Below are 22,383 nucleotides of genomic sequence, written 5' to 3'. Positions count from 1 at the left end.
GATTGCCTGTAGATCTGTGCCGATCGCCGTTGCGATGGTAATCAGTTCAGCCACGTGACCTAGCCCCTTTTTCCCAGCACCACCACAAACTCAGCATCAAAGTCAAGTCAATACCTTCGTCCCTGCGGTTCTCTCAGTGGTTGTGTTACTACATAGCAAAAATGCATCTAACTGTGCTGACCTTATCTGACTCACGATTTAGGATGTTATATGTATTCAATGTCCAAAACAATTTGGTCATTTCTTTCATATGTTTGAGATCTTTTCACATAAAGAAAATGATAATGACTGTGACCGTGACTGGTCATAATGGCTTTAAGTGACTGTGTTGTTCGGACTTTGCCATGTGAATTTTTGTTGCATGACAACAAACTGCTTCTTTTTTTGATTATCCTGATGTCTGTAAAAAGCCGGCAAAGTTTTCCTGCTGGGTGGTAATTGCAGTGATAAAGAAGCGGGATATGACGCTCTCTATACACTCTTGGGTGTGATACCTCACCTATAACTAGAGACCATTGCCACATTTTTCATCAGTGATTGGAATTTTACACAGCTTTGGCATCAGTTGGCTTTTATCACTGTGCTGGAAGATCCCACCTTATAAGACCTCTTCTTTCTTTTTCTTTCCTCTTCTTTCTTCAATTTTTTTCCCCACAATATAAACGCTTGCGTTCCCAATATAACCTGACACTCATCCATCATCTCTGGTGTTTTGTGTGCAAAGAACGCTAAATCTCTATTCAGTTCACATATTCTTCACCCCAAAACTCACATCAATAACACGGAAAGCGACAATATGTCCCTATACAGAGACATGATTTCTCCATCTCAGCTTTCCCTGTAAGCACCACAATGCATTCCAACTATTACTCCTGGTTTCCTATTAACACCACATGCACAGTCTTTTGAAAGGGCCTACTGTCAAGATCGCCCATGCAAGCTTCGAAAATGACACACCAACAGTCATCTGCAATGCCATGCCAAAGGCAGTGGTGAAGCACTTCTCTCCCTTCTTGGACGACTGCTTCCCTCCAGCAGACAAGCTCCACGTAAGGCGAAAGGGCTGTGATGGTGCAACACACGTTACCATTTGCGGCGGTGTGAAAGCCGCTTTCATTTACATTTTCCAATGGATGCTCGCTTCGTGCAGAGGCACGGGTCTCCAACGAATTGAGCGTCTTGAGTTTGCACAATACGCCAGACTCCATGAAGCCGCAACGCTTCTTGGGATCCCGCGGATTCAGCAAGAGATGGCTACCCGCATGGATAAGATGTCGAAGTCGCAGGTTCCCATTAAAGACGTTAGGATCATTTACGAGAATTTCCCCCGGGACGCCCTTGCCCGACAAATAGTGATACGTAGCATCGGGGACGCCATATTTGAACGCCGCCTGCGTCGATGGGACCTGTACAAGGACTTCAAGCTCGAGTGTATCGAATACGATGACGACATCTACAGCTACATTGAGGGGAAGAAACGAGCAATTAGAGAGGCTGAGAGGTTGGAGAATAGGCGTCAAGAGAGGCGACGGAGAAAGAAAGAACGCAGCAAGGAATACCAGCCCGTAGCCAGGGAGCCTCCTCAGGTCGTAAACAAGACGGTTCAAGGTGTTGTCACTCGAAAAGGCCGCGGTGCCCAGCCCACTTACGTTCGCATCGGACTGGAAGATTTTGGAGTTTCAAACCAGCAGTTTTCTCGTGGCGGAAAAGGATACCCATAGACGATTGATGATTTCCATTTTTGACCCTCGTGTTTTAAGTCTTGGGAATCCACCTACTTTCTGTTTTGGCCAGCTTTTTGTTTCTGACGTCCTCAGGAAATTTCATAGAATATTTAGGGAGTTCAAAAAGATGTATTCTCTGAATACTATAGTGTTTCTTGTCAAAATATGCTTTTTCTTTCCGACTACAAAGTGAAATGGATATTTTTTTCCCTCTAATCTCTGAGGTGATATCAATAGATGATTCAACCTACATGTAAAACAGACATTCAGGTACTGCACATTTCGGAAGAATAGTGTGTGAAGAAGGCCTCAGTGTGATCTTCCCTAGCGCTAGTTACTGCCATTCAGACACTTTTGGATTAAATTGTTTGATTTTCACTCCTTTCACAATGGTGAACATTTGATAATATCAAAACTCCCAATCCAGTTCACTAGAAAGCATTCACTGTAAATGAATCAAGTGAACTACACCTCAATGTCATTGTATTCACTCCCCACCAATACAACAAAGTGAATATAAAATGAACACATCCTCCCCACCTTCAAATATGCGAGAGGAGCATTGAAAAGAAATGCAGGCTATTCGCCTCTCCCATGATCCAAGAGCAGAGAATAAGTGAAAAAGAGCCGATAGCTCAGCTTAACCCCAAGGGGTAAGATATATAATCCTTCATCCTCGAGCTGGTTTTGCTCTCTTTTCCTTTCATCCTCGCTATCAAAATCATCTTCATCATCTCTCCTTCGTTCTTCTTCCAAGCTCGTTAAAAGGAGCAATCCGTCTCCAATATTGGGCTCGCGCAAGCCAAAAATTTAAGTCTCTCCCGCTTTGTTCGTTTTGTCGCCAAGTCTAAGATAAAGAGCAATATCAACCCACCAGGTTGAAAATAAAAAATATGGCTCCTAAGCGAGCGATGGCTCGTGGCTCCCGGGGTAGACGGGGTGGTAGCACCGCCAACAGAGGAAAAGGGGTTGGTCGGGGAAGTGGGACGGGGAAGGTCACCTTCTCACTCCTGGAGAGTAAGAAGGGAGAGGTGAATGGAGGTGAAAGCCCCGTCGCTGAACGGTGGACTGGTGAGTTTGCGTTCCACTTTCAAGAAGAAAGGAGCCATTTAGTGGTCTCACTTGTATATAGTCGGGTGTAGGATCCTGCTGAGCGGAACCTACCCCGGCAAGGGAAGAGACAGAGCCTATTGGCGTAGGCAGCTGGGATGGCTCGGTACCAAGAAGTAAGCTCATTGTATATGATTCTTTTTTCCTCTTTAAATATTTGAAGGCTGATATCCTGGGTTCTCCTTTGTAGCCAAAGAATACACCACCGATACGAGGCGGTTGGTAACCCGACCAGTCCAAAAAAAGACCGCCGCCGATACCTCTGGGTTCTGGAGAAGGGCGAGTGGATCGGCAAGGGCGAGTGGATGGAGTATAAGGACATCCTTGAGTGTAGCCGCGCGGGCACGCGGCCACACACTTGGAAAGGCTTCCTTGCTGGACGGACCAGCGCGGGCGCTGGGCAGAGTAAAAGCAAAGAGGTGGTTAGGGGCGATAGATGGGTATGGAGCGGAGGAACATGGATGACGACATCCAAAATATGTGATAATGGTAAATATATGAAGAGAAGAACTGAATAAGGAAAAGTTGCATGCGGGACCAGAGTCACACCTCTTCTTTCATTATCAAGTTTTTTGTTCTCTCAAGGAATTATCGCTCACAACTCAGCGGGTCTTTTTCAATTTCCTCACCCTACGACCAAGCACGTCTCTCCCTTCTTCAATCTCTCCAAGAGCTTCCCGTTTTGCTCCTCCGACATCTTTCAACAAGCCTCCTCTTACTATTCTTCCTTCGATACTCACACCTTCCTCCTCCCAAGCTACCATCTGCCTCCCAACCCGTTCCTCAATGGCTAGAACGAGCTGCACGTCTCGTTGGCCAACTAGCGTAATTGCTTCACCTTCTCTCCCCGCACGAGCAGTTCGACCAACTCGGTGAATGTAATCATCAGGATTGCGCGGAACATCAAAGTTTACCACCAGACCAACAGACGGGATATCCAAGCCACGTGCAGCCACATCTGTGGCGACCAAAAGCCTGGCGGCTGAAGCGCGAAACCGCGCAAGGTTGGATGTCCGTTCGGACTGGGGTAGCAAACTGTGTAGAGAAGTCACTCGGTGGCCTAATCGGCGTAATAAGCGGTCCAGTAGATCCGCGGTTTTCGTCCGGTTGCAGAAAATGATTGCTGGCTTAGAACTATTGGCGTCCGTGGATAAAAGAACATGAAGGAATGCTTCGCGATGGGTCATGGGAACTTGGAGATAGCATTGTTTCAGGGTGGGCGGGATAGTCGTGTTATTTTCGGTGGAGATTTCGGTGACGAAGATGTGTAGTCGGTCTTTGGATCGTGGCATAGATTTAAGGGCACGAACTTCCGGTGTTACCGTGGCCGTGAAGAGTAATGTTTGTCGTGACGTCGATGATGGCACCGCTGATAGACAGGTTTCCACGTCGGGGAGCATGCTTCCCGGTCCACTGGCCAGAAGTCTGTCAGCTTCGTCGAGAACGACCATCCGTACCCGATTAAGCCCATATATTGTATCCTGCCCAGAGGTCTTTATGTGGTCTGCTAGACGTCCCGGGGTAGCGATGACAACATGCGGTCTCGTTGATAGAGCGATAGCCTGCGGACGCATCTCGCTGCCTCCGGTAATTAAAACAGGTTTAAGTGACTGCGGAGCAGAAATAGCTTTAAACTGCTCAAATATCTGAAGCGCCAGCTCTCTAAATCACCCCAGTCAGGTCTTGCTCCTATCAATCTTTCCTCAAAAAAAAAAAAAAAAGGAAAAAAGAAAAGGCTAAAATCTTACCTCGTCGGAGTCAACACAACCGCAAATATCCCAAACGGATCCTCACTCCACCGATGCAATATAGGCGCCGCAAACGCAACTGTCTTTCCCGAACCCGTTCGACTCCCACCAATACAATCCCTCCCTTTCAATATCTCCGGAATACACGCTCTTTGAATCGCTGTGGGCCGCCTAATCGCCATTGCAGATAGCGAGCCAACCAACCAAGGCGCGAGGCCCAACGAAGAGAAGGAAGAGTCCATCGACTGAAGACCCAGAGCGAATGCATCTTTGGCCGTAACGGGGTCGGCCTGGTCGGCGTTTCGATCAGGTCCTTTGGCAGCGGATAAATCCGACTTCTTCTTTATGCGCGATAGGGTTGGGAGCGGTTGCTGAGGCACGAAAGGGCCATTTTCTGAGGATTCGGAATCTGACAGGCGGCGTCGCTTCGGAGGTCGTTCTGAGATGTCGACGCCGTCATCGTCTCCTGACACACTGGGTGATTGATGACTGTGTATTTCCTCTTCGCGGTCCTCCTCTGGTCCCGTGTGCCTCTCTATTCTGGGTGCCATCGTGAGATTGGCCTTCCACTCCTCCGAAATGCTCTTTCCAGCGATTACGGGCCTTTAGATTGCTCAATCCGCCGTTGAAATGCTTCTGGCAGAAAAAAAAAGTTGCGGCGCTCAGGGCGGTGAAACTCAGAGTAATTATCACGTGACTATTCTTGCGTTGAGCTGAGAGATCGTGACAGGTTGGAATTTGAAGAGTTGCACACGCTTCCCAGGATTGATAACCTCAGTATTCAAAATGATTCATACTATTCATCTACCATGTACTCTCCGAAACTGCAATATGGACATCAAGTAGGGTATAAACATCGATCAGGCGGTTTATGTGTGCAATCACGAACGACATAGCTGAAGAAGACTCGTAGGGGGGGCAAAAAGCTGCAGCGACCAGATATCACCACCAAAACTTATCCCTTTTCTTCTTCCCCTTTCTTTTTTTTTTTTTTTTTTTTTTTTTTTTTTAACCTTCATTACTCGCGTTACCGTTTTATATATATATATATATATCCTCCGGGAAGAGGTCATTTGTCCTCTGAAAATGATCGAAGTCGCCCAGGAATCACCCATCATTTCGACTACGTCTTCTCATGGTTTTCCTCATTGTTCCAAGCTCAAGCGCTTCGCCTCTCTCCAGCCCATCCTCGACAGCGCACTCCTCGACGCGCGAATCCGGTGGAGTCCTCAGACCCCGCCCCCGTTCTAATACGCCTGAATCATTGTTGGAATGGTCTTCAGGAGAATGCCCGTATGCACCGCCAACGCTCTCCATTGTAAACGGACTCGCGGTGGGTGCATCGAGAATCGATAGCTCCAGTGGGGTGAACCACCGCGGAAGCAAAAATGTCCGTACGGGAATGAGCAGAAGAATGAAGACCGGGAAGCCGATAGCGGCGATGGTTTGAGTGATGGCGAACGTCGCACCGAAACCCACCAGCTCGATCGCCACGAATACCCAGATGGCGAGTCTGCGCTCGATCCTCTTAAGTGGTTCGGACGATGGGGTTAGTTTCTTGTCTTGAGCTAAGAACAAGAGTTTCTGCGTCATGCCGTTGGAAAGCAGGGCCTGGACTCCCATGATGAAGAAGAGGCCCGCCATGACTGCCTGGGGGATGAGGTTCAAGACCACCAAGAGCGGCCCGGTCATCGTTCCGACGGTTAAGAGACCCTGCGCGAGGTTGCTAACTCGCTGCTCAACAACATGATCATTGATCCGGACTGATTTTCCCTTGTTGATCTCATCGTCATCTGCAACCTGACGAGTTACACAGAGTGCAGCGGTGTGGAAAGGTGCTTGTGGGATGAGCCCATTGGGAAAGGGAATCCCCATGATTCCGCCGATACCCGTAGTCAAACCGAGGAGGAAAATGTCCCAGTGGAATCCGGCCGGCTTACGAAGTGGAAACTCGGTACCTTGAGCGATCAGGGAAGATACTAAAATAGAAGTAAGTTGCCATATCCATAAAAGTGTCAGATAAGGGCTAACGCACCATTGTGGTCAAACCAAAACAGGATCGTTAACAGCATGGCGAATGGGACAGCAAGAAAGATGTCGCTAACATCAATATCCCAAAAATGGACCAGCCAGCCACGGTCCAGTGTGGGAAAGAATGCCTTCGTCGTAGGCAACGTTTCCACTTTAACGTTCTTCATATGACCGATATGAACGAATCCTGTGAAGAAGATAATAGTGAGAGGAGTGCCGTAGTCTTCGATAAATTTTCGAACCGGTCGCTTGAATAGATTGCTGTCGCCGATCCATCCGCAGATGAAACCGCTCATCAGAACAAGCAAAGCGACCATGATGGAGAGATACGCTGAAGCCTCGCCAGCCATCCCCCACTGTCTAGTCAAAACCTGGATTCCCTTCTGAATGTATATAAAAGCGACGTAAAATCCAAAAATATCACAGGAGAATCGGGTGACATAAGTCAAACCGTTGCAGGAATTTGTGACAGCAAGGACCCAGTGCATAATCAAAGACCAGCTACAGAACCGTCAGACGACTCGAAAGAAAGAATCTGGCCCCCCATCCACCGGGCAAACATACAGTCCGATCCAAGCCATGAAGGCGAGATAGTTTGTGCCTCTCGGTGTCATGATATCATACACGGTGTAATTGAAGACCGTGATTGGGCCTGGAACGAATCAGCTTCGCACCCCCTTTTGTGATCGGCTTTTCGCCGTTTAGGCGAAATTCCACTTTGAGTCTTACCCGTAACTCCGACAATGACGAGCGGCTGCGCAGCAAAGAGAGAAAAGACAACAGCACCCAAAACCGAGGCAAGAAGCACCTCGTTCACACCGAAGCTCATATGTGTTTTCTCAAACATGTCTAGTGAGAATGCAAGAGCGGGCAAGATACTGTCGTCCTTGGTAAGTTCTCCATCACGTCAACTGACAGGTGTGTATGACGGGTCCATGATCTCAGTGAAGTTGGAAGTAGTACCATCATGGCGCGCTTGGTGTGCTTTTTCCGGAGGAAGTGCAGTATGACAGCATCTGGGAAGCCGAATAAAGCTGGAGCTTCCACCCTGGAAAGCTCTGTAGTTTCAAGGAACACAAGAGGGGCTAAAGGGGGAAACAGAGGAGGCACGAAGAAAAAAAACTCGAAGGAGGTCAACAAGAACCCAGAAAAGGTGACAAGAAAAGAAGAAGAAGAAGAAGAGAAAAGAAAGAAAATCGTGCATTATCTGGGTCATACTTTGCAAAATACATGTAAATTGTCGCCGGTATCACTCGATAATCCCACGCATCCTTCCAGTCGCTCCAGTAGTAAGGGGCCCGCCTCCTGATGTCATTCTTCATTCCCTGAAAGAAATGGATCTTCCACCATTTATCCCCGTCATCGTCAGTCGCTGGCGGAGGCATGCCTGACTGTCGAGAGCCGAGTCCGCCAGATTCCTGGGACTGGCGCTGCATCTCAGCGGAGTACACGCGCGGGTGCGATCGCAGTGATCGAAGGGAGGTTTTGCTAGATGACTGCCACGGCATCCGGTGAGAGGCAACGGGGGAGTTTGCAGAGTGAAAATTAGGGCCTTTCGGGAGGGAGAAACCCCCGTGAGAGGCGGTCTGTCCGTTGTCGGCCATAGCCTTTTATAAAGAAGTACTCCGTAGAACAAGCCGTTCTACTCAGAGGAGCGGAGAGCGACAAACCGGGCGAATTGACCACTGGCAGTTCAATAGCAGGGTGCGCTCCCTCGTATTGGAGATGAAGACAAAGGGGAGGAGAGGAGGAGACTCTCTTTCTCTTTTCGCTCGTACCTCGTTTTCTCCACGAAAATGTCAATTTTTGCGCCTTCTCCAGTACGGCGGCGCCATTGGCCGGCGGGGCAGCCAATGATGTCACGTCTTTAATGCTGAGTAACAAGCTTCCAAGTGGCTTGGGGGCTCCGCTGATTCTCGAGCCACAAGAGACTTGCCGCAAGCCACTCAAGCAAGACGGAAATTTGCGCTGGTCACTGCTTCACATATACACACACACATACCAGCATGACTTCCAAAGCATACTGCCCGAAGGTTACATGGGTCGATGGCGGCACAGAGCGGCACAGAGTGACACAAGGACCAGATGCGCCAGCACGTGGCCAACGAGCTCCAATGTAGGTGCCGATGCGGGGGCTCTGACGGCTTTGATCCATTTGCAGAATCCTCGCCAAGGAATCAAACAAATGGGAAGTAGTCCGTGCTTCAGCTGAGTATCGCGAGTCCGGAACAAAAGCCTCGAGACTCTGGCCGGGATTGAATGGATTCAAAGGCACATATATAATCCCCACAGGCCGTACGAAGTACATAAGTATATGGATGGGCAGCACACGGTCACACAAAAAATGAAAGAAAGGTGAAAGAAGAACCATAAAGCCGTTTCGATAACCTTACTTCATTTCAACTAATCAAGTTAATACAGGTTCGAAAATCTCTAATCAACAATTTTGAGTATATGACACCAGAACACTGCTGACCTAGAAGAGCAAGAACATTAGTACACTTTGGTGGTGACCCTAAAGCAGTCAGTCTCTTCAACACACGTAAATCTGTATCCGCAATTTTAGATTTTTGTTTTCCTTCCTTTGCGCTGGTTGGTATCCCCGCAAACATTAATCCTGTTCCCGTGGATCGACATCGCAAATTTAACCGGCTGGGCCCGAAAGATTCAGACTGCCGCCTGATCACGCCGGAGGTGGAGGTGGAGGTGGCTGTTCGCTCGGAGGCTAAATTCAAACCATTAGTTATACTGCTGCTTGATAAACAACGAAAAGAAAAGAAAATAGATTTTGGGGGTGAAAGAACTCACCGGTGGTGGTGGCCCATCAGCCGGGGGAGGTGGAGGCGGCGGATTGGCTCCTGGATATCCAGAGTACATAGATCCCATACCTGGAGGAGGCGGAGGGACACCACTGAGCCCTGGGGGAGCACCCATAGTTTGAGCACCGGAGAATCCAGGATATCCATATCCATATGCTGCTTGTCCACCGGGTGGAGGGGGGGGCGCCTGTTGTTGCCATGGAGCAGCAGCCCCGGGTGCGGCACCGTATCCAGCGCTATGCGATCCGTAGCCGTAAGAGTCGCCTCGTTCCACCTGATCCCCACGATCACCGTGGCCACCGCCAGCTGCCCAAGGTGGTGCAGCGCCGTGGTCACGATGTCCCTGGTCATCTCGGCGGTCGTCGCGTCGTTGCCAAGGAGCAGGACCGCCAGTCGGGCCACGTTGCCATGGTTTCAAATCGCGTTGCTCGCCGTACTTATTACCCTGGTCATATCCTCCGGGTCCGGCTTCGATACGTCGAGGTACCTCGCCACTACCAGAAGGAGCACCGCCCGAAAGTTCTTGCATAAGTTGCTAGGTTCCGTAGTTAGTTTTGATCCGTATCACACACAAAAGACCTGAACTTACCTCCATTTCACGATCAACAGCATCTCCGACTCCTTTGCGCATGCTAGGACCATGGTTGCGCCAATCCGTGCCTCGTTGGCGATCAGGACAATCCTTTGCCATGTGGCCGGCATTTCCACAAACACGACAAATAATATTCGCAGTAAAGTTGCGTTGCTCAGGACAATCGTATTTGCGATGGCCGATTTGACCACCTATATAAAGGTTAAAATATGATGATTTCGACCGAACCGGGAGGAACTTACAGTTCTGGCATGCTTGATTTTCATCGTCGCGCAACGTGCCGTTAAGGGCAGCGAGTTCACGAAGCTGGTTCCTCTTAAGCTCGTTCTGACCCTCCGGAATGGATGCGGCCTGGGATTTCTTTTGGTTAGGACAAATATCCTTAAGTACACCGGGGAAATCAAGGAACAAATACCGTTTCAATAACATTATGGATCAGCTTTTTCGCCTTGTTCACTTTCTCTTCGGTATCTGCCATGATTAGACAGTGGAGATCTTCTTCCTGGTTGCTAGTGTGAGCCGCGTCAGAACGCCCTTTGCCTTCCTTCACGGATCCTTTTCCGCGAATGGCAATTTTAGCTCCCGACTCTGCCTCCATTTTCTTCAAGGTATTGCCTCGGGGTCCGATAAGTAAGCCAACTTTAAAGCGAGGGGAAGCTCAGTGTTAGTATTCAGAATCATCAATATCATCATGCAGGGTTAGTAGAAAACTGAAATAGCTGAGAGCAGGAGGGAAAATAAGAACGGCAAGTGAAATAGCTCGAGAGAATACTCGAGCACTGAAAGGTAGACAAAGACGAAATGAATGCAAAAAAACGGTTAGGAGTTAGAGGGTTAGTAATCATACTGAAGTTAATCTCAGGATAGTCGTTCACTGGGACATAGACCTTCTCCTGGGTCTTAGTCGGACGCCTATAGTCAGAAGGCGGATGATAGTTAGGAATAACTTTCATAGCCTTTTCAATCAGCTTATGTCGTTCGTCTTCCAAACGTTTCCGATAGCGGTTTTCCCTAGTATTGACACGTCTGCCAAAGTTATCGTACTGCGGGGCCGGCGAAGGAGACCTATGAAGACCAAGTTTAGCTATGATCCATCGGAGATTCACGGTTCACTCGTGGAGAATCACACACCTATCACCGTCCGCAGGCACAACATCGTTGATGCGAAGCTTTTGGCTAATTTCTTCGATGCGAAGATGCAGAGTATAAGCCTCTAGCTGTTCATTGGTCATATTTGCCATGATCAGTGTTGGAAGTCCCATGAGGCCCGCCGCCTTATTTTCTTGGGCATCTCCCCATCGATTTCGTTTCTTTCGCTTCTTGATTCCATCGGAAGGAGGATCAGCTATGAAAACAGTTTTATTAGCATTGTTCATATAAGGTGGCAAACGATAACCGCAATACTCACCTCGAACAGGACTTCTCCCACGCTTCATCCCAGCATCCGCGACTGCGGATGCCGGTGTTGTGGTATCACTCCTGTCGGCTTCATCACCTCCAAACCGGCGACGTCCCAAAGGGACGTTGTTGGATCCAGTGATTCCCTGGTTTCGCCAGGCCATGGCTGTCAGCTGCTAAAGATTGAGCAACCGGGATAAAGCTGTGCAGAAAAGTTGAAAATGAGGTTGCGCAAGGAGAGTGCGAAGTGGCAAGCCCGAAAGATATTATGGACGGCGTACGAAGTGCGGAGTAGCTGATATTCCGGAGCCGCAAACCCTATCTACCTAATCAGGAGTACGCCATTCCCGTTTGGGGAAGAGTGCTGAGTAATTTCACGTGATTCTATGCTGGCGGGGCCGTCGCTGCCAGAAGCGCCACAGCCGGCGAGGCGTCGTGACGAACTGCAGATTGGCTTTTTGGCAAATCATCAAAGAGTACGGAGTAGCTGTAGTCGGCATTATCATACCTATTACTGGCCAACTCTTCAGGATAAACGGAGTACATATGTATGGTTACGGAGTACCCATAACGAATCACATCATAGCAGCTCATTTTTGGGCATCTTCCTTCATCCCGGCCTGCACCCACGCTCGACTCTCAGCAGCGGCCTTCTCCATCCGCTCTTTATCCTTCAACAGCTCCTTAACCGTATGCCTAGTGGGAACGTGTCTTCCCTTCTCGACGCCCTCACGCTGCAACATTCTCTCCTCCCAGGTCTTGAGGTGCGGGAATTCATCGATGTCTACGCCAGACCATCCAGCGCTGGCAATCCATCCCCAATGAGCGATATCGGCTATGGAGATGTGGTCACCGACGAGGTATCCGGACTTGGACTTGGCGAGATGCCGGTCAAGCACGCCATACAGGCGACGGGTTTCATTGACGTAGCGGTTGACACCGTATTCAATTCGTTCCGGAGCATAGCGAAGGAAGTGATTTGCCTGGCCTGGATGGCATCATCAGCCCATATTCCCATTTTCGGCGGCATGCAGGAAGAGATGGATTCTTTTTGCACGCCGCACCAAAGATGGAGGGACAACTAACCTTGCATAGGCCCAACTCCACCCATCTGAAAGTGTAGCCAGTTGTTCACCTCGTATGACTCTCTGCTTCCCTTGGGGTACGAGATCTTATAGTCCTTATCATATTGCTCGGCTAGGTACTGTAAGATGCTCCCGGACTCCCAGATATTAATCTGCTTGCCATCGGAAAAGGTATCAGTGATCGCAGGGATGCGCCCGTTCGGGTTGATCTCGAGGAACCACGGCTCTTTTTGGGTATTTTGCCGGAGATCGATCGCATGGACTTTGTATGGGATTCTAGCGAAGAGAAGTTGGTATCAGCCCACCGACACACCCAATTGGCCTGCCAGAATCTTAGAAAGGAAGAAAACGCACCCCAATTCTTCCAAGGCAATAGAGACCTTAATGCCGTTGGGCGTTCCGGTAGTGTAGAGAGTGATGTTCGGTTGTCTGTCTGCCATGGTTGATGTTTCTCGGGCTTGTATGTGCCTTAGATGCTGTGAAAGACGATGAAACATTTACCAGTTATAGGGCAATAGCAGGATGAGCAAAAGAAATAAATATAATTGAGGACAGCTATCTCTTTTACTTCATGCCTACCGTTCCGTCATCCATCAAGAGCGGGGCCGAATCGGCATTACTTTTATGTGGTTCGGGTCCTCCACACTCCGTATTTCTAATCCAAACCCGGGATACTTTGCGCCATCCAACCCGGATATTGGCGATTCTTGCTGCGAAATCAACCCGGCCAACAGTCAACTTTCTAACGCTCTTGATGAGAAATCCAAATCATACGTCCGTTGGCAGCCAAAATGATTTAGGCGACAGCAGCTCAGACTCAAGCGAGCCATCGGCTTCATGCTGAGTCGCATTCTGCTTACCCCATCAAAACAGATGATGCAATCCAAGACGATTTCCAACGCTGTTTACAAACAAAACCAACAGGACAACCATCTTCCTCCTAGATAATCTCCAACTCCTACACAAATGCAAGCTCATGATAAATCATCTCACACCTTCACAAACTCCTTATCCTATATACAAGTAGAAGATCCCTTCAACATTTGCTCCCAAATATACACACATAGATACATAGGGTGTATAGATGCTGAAAATCCCCACGCAGGCATTGACATCAAAGGTTCATATCAAGAAATGGGAAAGAAAACAAAATAAATTTACCAGGTGAAGCACTCTTCGATAAAGTCGATATGCGTTGGGGATTGCCTCTCTCGGCATGCTTTCCGGACATCGTCACTCAAACTTCCCGTACCGCAGACAAGGACTCCCATTGCGCCGACTTGGTTTTCCACCTCACCATCGAGTAACCTCTCAATGTCAGGTTTTCCGGGGAACATCTGCACTTTGGTGCTGGGGCTCTGGATTTCTTTCATATTGCGCGGCCTCGTGATGAACAACATCACCCGTAGCACTTCACGACGGCGTTCCATGCTCAAGATGCTCGTCATCCACGGCTTTACCCACTCAAGATGGTCTGGAGATTGAATAATCCAGACCAACGTCACTCGTCGTGCGGCGACCGTACCTTTGGAGAAACCTGCAACGAGGTGTCGCACATAGGAAATCAGGTGCGTGATGCCGACGCCACCGGCGATAAGTATGACTGTCCCGTATGAATCGAGGGAATGTTCTGTGCCGTAGGGTCCTTCAACCATGGCTCGAAAGGTAAGCCGGCCGTCAGTAGCTCGGCAAGTGCGGTTATACAATCTGTTGGTTAGACCCGTCCTCCGTCGAACTACCAGGGAAATGTTAGCCCTCTGCAGTTTGAGAACATCCTGTTTAGTCCTGACAAGAACCCCATTATCCAAGGGGACCTCCTCGGTGTCACTCCAAGCTGCAGTGAACGGATGGGACATCCACAATCCGACTGCTGGCAGGTAAAGATATAGATGTTGGCCCGGCTTGAATACCCATGGTCGCACAATTCGCAATGTAATGCGCATGGCATCACCCGGCAAAACCTCGACGGTTGCAGTTGTCCCTCCTTTGCCCAGACTGAGATAGGCTGCACGTATCCACCGGACCGCTCGCTGATTCTGAGTTAGCCAGGATTCATCAACTTCCTAATGAACTGTGGATTACCTCAATGGCCCATATACCGACTACACTGGGTACATACGGTTGTTGAGGTTGGTTTTCCAGGTGGATCCACAAAAATCCCAAGAAAGCGGCGACAAAGACAATGTGAAAATGTAAAAAGGTCTCATAAAATGCGTGTCGTATTGGTGACGGAGAATGGATTAATATCATAGCCAGGATGGAGACGGCCTCAGTATTAATCAGCTGATAGTTCTTGAATCTTAAGGGTCGTGTCCCTTACAATTAATCCAGTCTTGATAAGTTTGCTCTGTGTGATTGTCACCATGAGCGCATTCCAGCCCGCTAGGAGACACTCGAGTTAACATTTGGAGAGAGAGAAGTCATATTTCTTTGTATTGGACGACTCACAGGTATGGACTTTCTTAACCATATATGCAATGACGTGAATGAAGGACTCGAAAGCCACGATTCGACCAAGCCAGCGGTGAAGAAGGTTCCACGTGTCGAAAGAGACTCCCAGCAATTTAATCAATGCGTTGTTTCTAGCAGCCATGAACACGAGAGGCGGCAAGTTGACCACTGCCAGTATCCCGGATCGAATCTGGATAGTGGTTAAAAGATCTTCTTCTGTCGATCCATATGGGACAGCAACGCAGCATAACGTTATATTCATTGCAAAAATCCCCATCAGCAGGGCTGCCTGAAAACGAGTCGGGAGAGTTCCAAAATTTATCGCAGATGACAATCGAATCTCGCGATTATGACGAACGCGGAACATGGGAGCGTATATAACATGACGTTTCAACCACGCCCAATACATGCCCGAAGGAACGAAGTGGTTCTGTGTACCATTGTTCAAATTCGCAAGATGTCTAACGTGCGCAGAAATGCGAAGGCCGACCGTCCATGTTAGGAAAAAGAGTAGGAGACCCAATCCAGCGTATAGCATTGATCTCCCAAACTCATTACTGACGATGCTGATATTTGTTGTGTCTGTGTGACCTCGACCGCCACTCGTACCCCTTAAGGACAAGACACTCTCATAGTTGCTGAAAGAAGGGTTATGATGTTGGTTTGCACCAACAATGGTGGAAGGAAGGAGCAACAGAAGTTGTATAAACATCACGATGACAATGATAACACTCAAATCCACACAAAGGGAAGCATGAAAGAATTAACTAAACACCAAGTCTCTATATAGCAATTTGCAAAAAAGGCGCTGACCAGCCTCGTGGAGTTTCATAGACCAGCCACAGGCTCAGAAAGACAGGAATTTAAAGGGGAACGGGGAACTTTCAAATATGTGCAGGGAACTGAACATGACTAGGAATATCACTCAAAATGGGTTCACAACATCGGGTATCGAGATTCATATACTCCCACTTAAAGATAGAAGGAATCAGGACAATGTGGGTACTAGGATGGAGCACTGAAATATAGCAGACAATGCTGTCGATGTCATTGAGACTCCCTCGCCGGCACCAGAGGTGACTGCGTGGAACCCAACGCACAAAAGAGCAAAGTCACCGGCTAGTTCTGGGAGTTTGGAATGGAGTCGATTCGGCAACTATACAAAAGATAGTGCTGAAACCGAAGATGGGATCGTATCGTCCCACAGAGGTGAACTAGCAGTTGTCGTATGTCACGACAATGAGGTCAGGCTTCTAATTGGACTTTTCGAAAAAGCGTCGTATGTATTAGATGCCAAAATGCAAGGATTCTCGGCTTTGTGAAGAGTAAGAGTAAAGAAAACCCTTCGGGAAGCCACTGCACATGGCTTATATCCGGAGCGGGAACAAAGACGTGTGTAGTAGGCAAAGCAAGGAATCCGTGCTTAGATGAGTAAATCCAGCGGTGAGAGGAAAAGCAAACGAAAATGAAGGCCTAGTCTTGCGCCTTTGGCGCAGTGGTAATCGTATCTGGAGCAAGAGTGTACGAAAATGTAAAACAAAAGCCGTCGAGGTTGATAAAGACAGCAAATCACGATGCGCACACCGTGCCTGTGCTCTGCACAAGATATAGAAAAACCACACGTTCTCTGACTTCGAAATGATCAAAGAATAGATGAAGATAGAGGTAGTTTTCTGACCCTTCTGCATATTAAACTCTGTCGTCTCACAGCAGGCGACGACAACGACCACGACGCCGTTCTATTCCTTGCGAAATGTAAGAAACAACTGCAGGGAGGCAATCCAGGGGCACATCTGCCCGAGTATGCGTGTGGAGCTAACGGCGTCCCCTGTTCACAGGCTGCCCATGTTGTATCTGCAGCGCGGAAGCTGGGCACCCGTGCACAACCCATCCATCGAGATTTGGTAATGGCAGTCGTGCCTGAGAGCCGGCCGTCCCCTGAAGCCTGGGCGATGCTCACTCGAAAATTTTCGAGAGATCGCTAGCGATCGCGTGGGGTGACGTTACCTAATTTTTATTTCAAACCGAATCGCCTCATCTCGCATGCTGATGCCTGTCTGTTTACATACCTAGAAAAGTTAGACGGGCAGCCAGGATTACGAGGAACCCCGTGTTCCGCTGCAAACCCCAGGTCTCCAGGAAGGTAAATCGCCTCGACAAAGTGGATCATACATGCACGAAATGGTCTGTCTGTCTTATCTGATATAGAAACTGAGAGGTCAGATTGATCGAACAACTTCGATTGTGAAAGATCCGCGCAGACACGTAAAGGGTCACACTCAAAGTCAGCAGGCAAGTGACCACGCCGCGCAGCAAGGAAGCGCATTTCAGAATTTAAATTGTGCAGGGGGACGATTGCACCGATCATTCCAAAACAGGACGGCGAAACAGACGGCTCCCAGGTTTTGCCTTCGCAAATTTATGAAGCCACGACCACAAACCCTCGGGCGGGCAATCTCTGGAAGCATGTAACAAAGCAGACGCTGCAGACTTGGCCATAATGCTCCGGTTCTAACAAATCAGTCGAGATGTTTTGCAAATTCGAACAATCCGAGGGTGGACTCTTCGGTATGTGTTGAACAAGGTATTTCTCTTAAAGGTGAGCGATGAAACTGTTAGCAAATCGAATCCCCTTGGGTAAGGTTTTTGGAGCCTGTCAATGTGAAGAACACGATGAAACAGCTCGAACAGCAACTATAAAGGACATCCCGGGGTGTTGTGATTTGGTGAGTTAGGTGATCGGCCGCCGAAGCAGATCGGGCCGGAAAGGAGTTACGAGTTAAGATTTCACCTCGACGCGTGGGGTTGCAGGGAGGGAGGGAAATACATAACTCCTCCATACGGAGTAATACTGATTTGGTTATCCACACAGAATATCTTGGCCCCCCTTTATCAGCTCCTTTTTTATTTACGGGCTCAGCGAGCTAGTGATTGCTTCTCTAGTCTCAGCATGGGCGCAAAGTATGCACAATTGGACATATTATTACGATTGATGTCTTTTGCTTCCAGTCTATGCCCGATGATCCGGATCAGGATGGAGAATCGGTCACATGTAGTGCACCGTGCAAACCTTGTACGATGATATCTCACACTGTGGTTGGAACATTCAGCTTGGAGGAGCATGTCTCAGTGTAACTTCACTTCCAACGGTCAGCAAGGGGAACCAGGGAGACTTCCTGACGATCGGTACCCCAAAGGGGAGAGATAGCAACGACTACCAGTATTACTTTCGACATCAGAAGGGGAGGCGGAGAGCGGAATTTTGGTTCGAGTTATGATGCTCGAAAATACCCTTAGCCTGTTTACTGTATCTCGGGACGCGACATGACAAAATTAGTGCCCATCCGATTATTCCCTGTCCTGGACACGAGCTTATCCCTCCCGTGAGTGGATCTTTATATGGCACGAGCCGTCAACTGGTGCATCCGGGACGAGCCCATTTCGCTTGAGTAATGATATTCGCTGAATAGAAGTGACTTGGGGTTCCTTTGACTAAACGCGAAGCAAAACATAAGCAATGTCCAAGATCTTTTTTCGCGCTCGGAAGATGCCTTGCGGCCTGGTGGCTTATTTGTTTGGTTGGATCCCAGTCGCCTTTATACGGCAGTTGTTATGAACCAGGAGTCAGGGAGCGGATAAGCCTTGTCTCCAAAGCCTCTAACCAGTCAGAATATCCAACAATAAAAAAGGTGCGTAACAGGTAAATATACCATCTCATGCCAAACAATTTGCTTAAGAGAAAGTATAGGTTCGTCTGTGCTACTGTGCCGTGTTTAAGGATCACGTTTCATGGTCGTAAGATGTGGGCTCGAGCGGACGGCCGATTACCCAATTTATTGATACAAAAATAGCATCCAATTCTCCACGGATAGCAAGCCATTTTCAAAAGGTTCGCACTTCAAGGGTACTTGACTGATAATACAAAACCTCAGAGCTCCGCAGCACTAGGACGAGAACCGAAGATAGCGAACAAATATCAAAAAAACCAGGACTCCAATGCAGGTGCTCCTAATTTTTACTAAAAGAAAAAGACGGGGTATCATTAAAAGAAACAAAATGCAAATGTCATGCTGCTGGTTGCTGTTATGCTGAAAAGAGACATGGATATTGTTAAATGGGTTCTAGAGAAAACTTAATTCGTCATCGCTAGAGTCATTACCATCCGAACAGGGGATGACGTTTTGTTGCCGTTGTCGACTCGCTAATCTAGCAGAAGAACGACGAGGAAAATGGACTTCGGATTGTGATATATACTTGGAAGAATGCAATACCACTTGCGGATATGAATGGCGGGGTCTCTTGTCTCGATTACGCTCATAAAGAGTTGGAGCACTGGTCGTTATAACGTCATCATCATCATCGACCATCTCTCCGCTGTTACTATCTCCCGTTGAAACTGACTCCGCGCCGCCTTTGAAGTCATTTGTGTGAATTACGACTTCAAAGTCGCTGCTCTTTCGCGGAACGGCTGAAGGTAGCTCAACGGCGATAGCAATGGAAATTGCCTTCGTTGACCTTTTGTTATTGGGTCTCCTTTCGTCTTGAGGCGCACGTTGATTTCTTGTCGTTGGACCATGGGCCTTTGCGTTGATAACATTATCATAACGACTATTCCACGTGCTGTGACTTGTATCCCGCCATCGTCTCATTCGATAAGCGGATGTCGTGTCGGAGACTGCACTATCCTCAAATTCGCTTTCGTCTGAGCCAAACTTCCTTTTCCGTGGAAATGGCGGAGGTGAGAAGTTTGACGTGACGCTGGAATCGAATTCATCAATAGAGGATTTATCGTCGCCGGCACTACCCCATCCAGAGTCACTATCACCATCCGCAGTGGATGATGAGTCTGTCTTCTCACTCGTCAATCTTGCCTGTTGGTGGGCCTTTACTGAGCTCCCACGACTCGTGACGTTACGTTTCGCACACGGAGTTTTCGCAACCCACTCCCCAATCCCATCTTCCCACCTAAACCCGGTTGTCTTCAGGCATAATGAAGGAGTGAGAGGCTCCACCCTGTGGTCAAGCGTGCCCAGATCAGATTCGGCCACTTCTTCTTGAAGCTCAGCAGCCCACTCGTGGTGCTCCCGTAAACAAGTGTATTCAGCAAAATTGAGTGCTACCTCTACTGCTACCTTAGCGAGAGCAGCACGAAATGTTGGGTAGCGCCTCAAGTCTGTCGACGTGAAAAGTCTGGTCAGCGACTTGACTACGTCGAAGCTATTTCTTCCTCGTGCTCTCCCAAGACAACGCGCCACCTGAAGAAACAGCCCCGATAACGCTGTCAGGAGCTCTTTTCGGTTGGGGCTGAAACGAATAAAATGTTCAACGCTATCCAAAAAGAGTGGGGAAGATCTCGCCCTCGACCTATCCCGTAGAGAATCCGCTGTAGATTCCAAATGCTCCAGCAAGTATTGCGTAACTAGAGCATATCCAATTCGGATTTCATGGCCCTTATAATCATCTTTTGTTTCATGTACATTTTCTTCTAAATATCTCTGCACGACAGAGGTTACATGAGTGATAATATGCCACATAGGAGACTTGGTGAGCGCTCCACTCCCAAAGCGAGCAACATGCACGCTGCAAAGAACTGTAAATATACTGCAAATAGTATTATTCAAGGCCTCGGGTATAACTTCCTCGTTGATAGGCATCTGCCAGCTTGTGGCTTCCTTTCCCGAACGTAAGCCGCCTCGGATTGATTTAGAGGCTAGGGCGGACTTGTTGAGTGTGTTCGGGCTGAGGCCTAGCGGTGAAGGGCCTTTAGGCTTAACCAGTCCTAAAGAAGCCTGCACAACAGCTGTAAGAAATTTAACTGAGGCTGCCAAATGCTCATCGTTCGAGATGACGGATTGCATGGCGTCAATCACGTAGGACTTCATTGAACTTGTTGCCATCCACTCCGCAGGTAGAGCTCCGCGAATTAGCAACGAAGAGATTTCGCGAAAGAAAACTGCCAAACTGCACGACCTCCTCATGTAACCCGCTAACGGCCAGAGTTGTTTTTGTTCGGAAAGCAGCACGCTATCAAGCGATTTTGGAGGCGGCATTGCCGGAGTAATATAATGTATAACTCCAAGAAGCTCTTCAGCAGCATGATTCGCAGGAATTTCAAGAGCTTTCAAAACAAAGTATCGGGCAAGTTGCGCATGTATCCATCTCTTTCGGATAGTTTCGCAAACTAGACGAATACCATGTGCGCGGACAAGCGTTCTCAAGGGTCTCCACCCTTTGTTGGTCGAGGTATAAGTATCTTCTAAGTCTGTGAAGATGACATCTGCCACATCTATATCTTCGTCGTTCTCTTCGTCGTTATCTAAACGATCCTGCTCCTGCAGAATATATTCCGATGTCTTGTTGAGGGCCATAGAAAGCAAGGAGGGGACTCTCTTGGACGTAGGTTTTGCGTCATCTATCGCAGTAATCTTAAGAAATGTGTCAAAAGCATAAACAACTCCTCCAACAATCGAAAAATACGAAGGGTCCCCATATACGTCTTTATCAGTAGGGGGAATATCAATCGGAAACTCATTATGAGTGGGCTTAGACTTAACAGAAGCTGAAGAGCCAGCCGGATTTAGTCGCGTTTCCGCCGTGTGTATAGTAGTTTCATCGCGAAAATCTTGCTCAATGTATCTGCTTTTGCTTCCGGAAATCAACGGGGTTGCAATAGTAAAGGCTCCGGGCTGTAATCTCTCCCTCTCAGGACTCCGAACAACAACCCTCGATCGGGCTCTTGCGATGCTATTCAAACTTTCCCTGCGGCCAGAATATTTATGCTTAACACGCTTGCGCACGGCATTTCTTGGAACCCACGTCGGATCGTCCTTCCCTGTCTCCGAGTCTGAGGTTTCGCCGCAACCACTAGCTCGGCCGCCGTCGTTGCGTGACTTCGACGTGACCCCCTGGGACTCCTCTGATATACTGTGCGTAATTTCATGCGGTTGAATGGAGGCAGACTTCCAATACTTCTCGAGGCGTAGGATTGCCGAAGTCAAGGGTCGTAAAACTCGGTTGCACCATTTCGATGTCGCCGGTGGTATCGACCGTGAACGGGAGCGGGGGGGATTCGACGCCATCTTCGGAGCCGGGAAGATAACCCAGTGTCCAAAAATACCTCCTACAAAATCACACCCTCGACATCGGAAATAGAGGCTTCCCTAACCCTAGACCTGCGACCTCCGATGGACCCAGCAAGGAGGTCAATTAGAAGGATCATAAGCAATATATCGGCATTAAAAGAGGTATTTAAGTCAGTAAATAAAAAATTAACACGGTAATTCTCGAGAGTCTTTATAAAATGCCAATATACATACTCTGAAGTGTCATTCAGTCTCAGGTTGAAGTTCGTCCGTTGCGCCCCAGCTTCCCCGAAGAGAGAAACATAAAAATGCAAACAATGCAAGTGTCACGTGATCGACTAGG

The 22,383-nt window shown here is 48.4% G+C and overlaps 9 protein-coding genes across 9 annotated transcripts; 2 read left to right on the top strand and 7 right to left on the bottom strand.

Moving 5' to 3' along the window:
- Positions 1-796: 796 nt before the first annotated feature.
- Positions 797-1,721, top strand: D8B26_003269 (uncharacterized protein; the record flags this gene model as incomplete). Its single annotated transcript, XM_003068465.2, has 2 exons — positions 797-840; positions 902-1,721. 2 exons carry the CDS (start codon positions 797-799, stop codon positions 1,719-1,721), a joined length of 864 nt encoding a protein of 287 aa, XP_003068511.2.
- An 896-nt stretch (positions 1,722-2,617) lies between these two features.
- D8B26_003268 (uncharacterized protein) lies at positions 2,618-3,352 on the top strand (the record flags this gene model as incomplete). Its single annotated transcript, XM_066124090.1, has 3 exons — positions 2,618-2,795; positions 2,857-2,950; positions 3,025-3,352. The coding sequence occupies 3 exons, from the start codon at positions 2,618-2,620 to the stop codon at positions 3,350-3,352; spliced, it is 600 nt and encodes a 199-aa protein (XP_065980166.1).
- A 12-nt stretch (positions 3,353-3,364) lies between these two features.
- Positions 3,365-5,200, bottom strand: DBP8 (Putative RNA helicase). Its single transcript, XM_003068466.2, has 2 exons — positions 4,583-5,200; positions 3,365-4,496 (listed from the first exon to the last, which is right to left on the bottom strand). Exons 1-2 carry the CDS (start codon positions 5,131-5,133, stop codon positions 3,437-3,439), a joined length of 1,611 nt encoding a protein of 536 aa, XP_003068512.2. The 5' UTR covers positions 5,134-5,200; the 3' UTR covers positions 3,365-3,436.
- A 426-nt stretch (positions 5,201-5,626) lies between these two features.
- D8B26_003266 (uncharacterized protein) lies at positions 5,627-8,217 on the bottom strand (the record flags this gene model as incomplete). Its single annotated transcript, XM_003068467.2, has 5 exons — positions 5,627-6,561; positions 6,618-7,114; positions 7,178-7,265; positions 7,343-7,491; positions 7,832-8,217. 5 exons carry the CDS (start codon positions 8,215-8,217, stop codon positions 5,690-5,692), a joined length of 1,992 nt encoding a protein of 663 aa, XP_003068513.2. The 3' UTR covers positions 5,627-5,689.
- A 770-nt stretch (positions 8,218-8,987) lies between these two features.
- D8B26_003265 (uncharacterized protein) lies at positions 8,988-11,664 on the bottom strand. Its single transcript, XM_003068468.2, has 8 exons — positions 11,433-11,664; positions 11,156-11,369; positions 10,872-11,089; positions 10,440-10,663; positions 10,267-10,375; positions 10,022-10,215; positions 9,422-9,967; positions 8,988-9,338 (listed from the first exon to the last, which is right to left on the bottom strand). Exons 1-8 carry the CDS (start codon positions 11,584-11,586, stop codon positions 9,297-9,299), a joined length of 1,701 nt encoding a protein of 566 aa, XP_003068514.2. The 5' UTR covers positions 11,587-11,664; the 3' UTR covers positions 8,988-9,296.
- Positions 11,665-11,899: 235 nt separating this feature from the next.
- On the bottom strand, positions 11,900-13,115 carry D8B26_003264 (uncharacterized protein). Its single transcript, XM_003068469.2, has 3 exons — positions 12,862-13,115; positions 12,509-12,783; positions 11,900-12,410 (listed from the first exon to the last, which is right to left on the bottom strand). Exons 1-3 carry the CDS (start codon positions 13,002-13,004, stop codon positions 12,013-12,015), a joined length of 816 nt encoding a protein of 271 aa, XP_003068515.1. The 5' UTR covers positions 13,005-13,115; the 3' UTR covers positions 11,900-12,012.
- Positions 13,116-13,440: 325 nt separating this feature from the next.
- D8B26_003263 (uncharacterized protein) lies at positions 13,441-14,450 on the bottom strand (the record flags this gene model as incomplete). Its single annotated transcript, XM_066124089.1, has 1 exon — positions 13,441-14,450. One exon carries the CDS (start codon positions 14,448-14,450, stop codon positions 13,665-13,667), a length of 786 nt encoding a protein of 261 aa, XP_065980165.1. The 3' UTR covers positions 13,441-13,664.
- Positions 14,451-14,782: 332 nt separating this feature from the next.
- On the bottom strand, positions 14,783-15,670 carry D8B26_003262 (uncharacterized protein; the record flags this gene model as incomplete). Its single annotated transcript, XM_066124088.1, has 2 exons — positions 14,783-14,889; positions 14,956-15,670. 2 exons carry the CDS (start codon positions 15,668-15,670, stop codon positions 14,783-14,785), a joined length of 822 nt encoding a protein of 273 aa, XP_065980164.1.
- Positions 15,671-18,205: 2,535 nt separating this feature from the next.
- D8B26_003261 (uncharacterized protein) lies at positions 18,206-22,195 on the bottom strand. The gene has a single exon (XM_003068471.2). It carries the CDS (start codon positions 22,035-22,037, stop codon positions 19,080-19,082), a length of 2,958 nt encoding a protein of 985 aa, XP_003068517.2. The 5' UTR covers positions 22,038-22,195; the 3' UTR covers positions 18,206-19,079.
- Positions 22,196-22,383: the final 188 nt, after the last annotated feature.

Source organism: Coccidioides posadasii, chromosome 2 (genome assembly GCF_018416015.2).
Source record: "Coccidioides posadasii str. Silveira chromosome 2, complete sequence".
Classification (NCBI taxonomy): domain Eukaryota; kingdom Fungi; phylum Ascomycota; class Eurotiomycetes; order Onygenales; family Onygenaceae; genus Coccidioides; species Coccidioides posadasii.
This window is presented reverse-complemented; position numbering and strand designations above follow the sequence as displayed.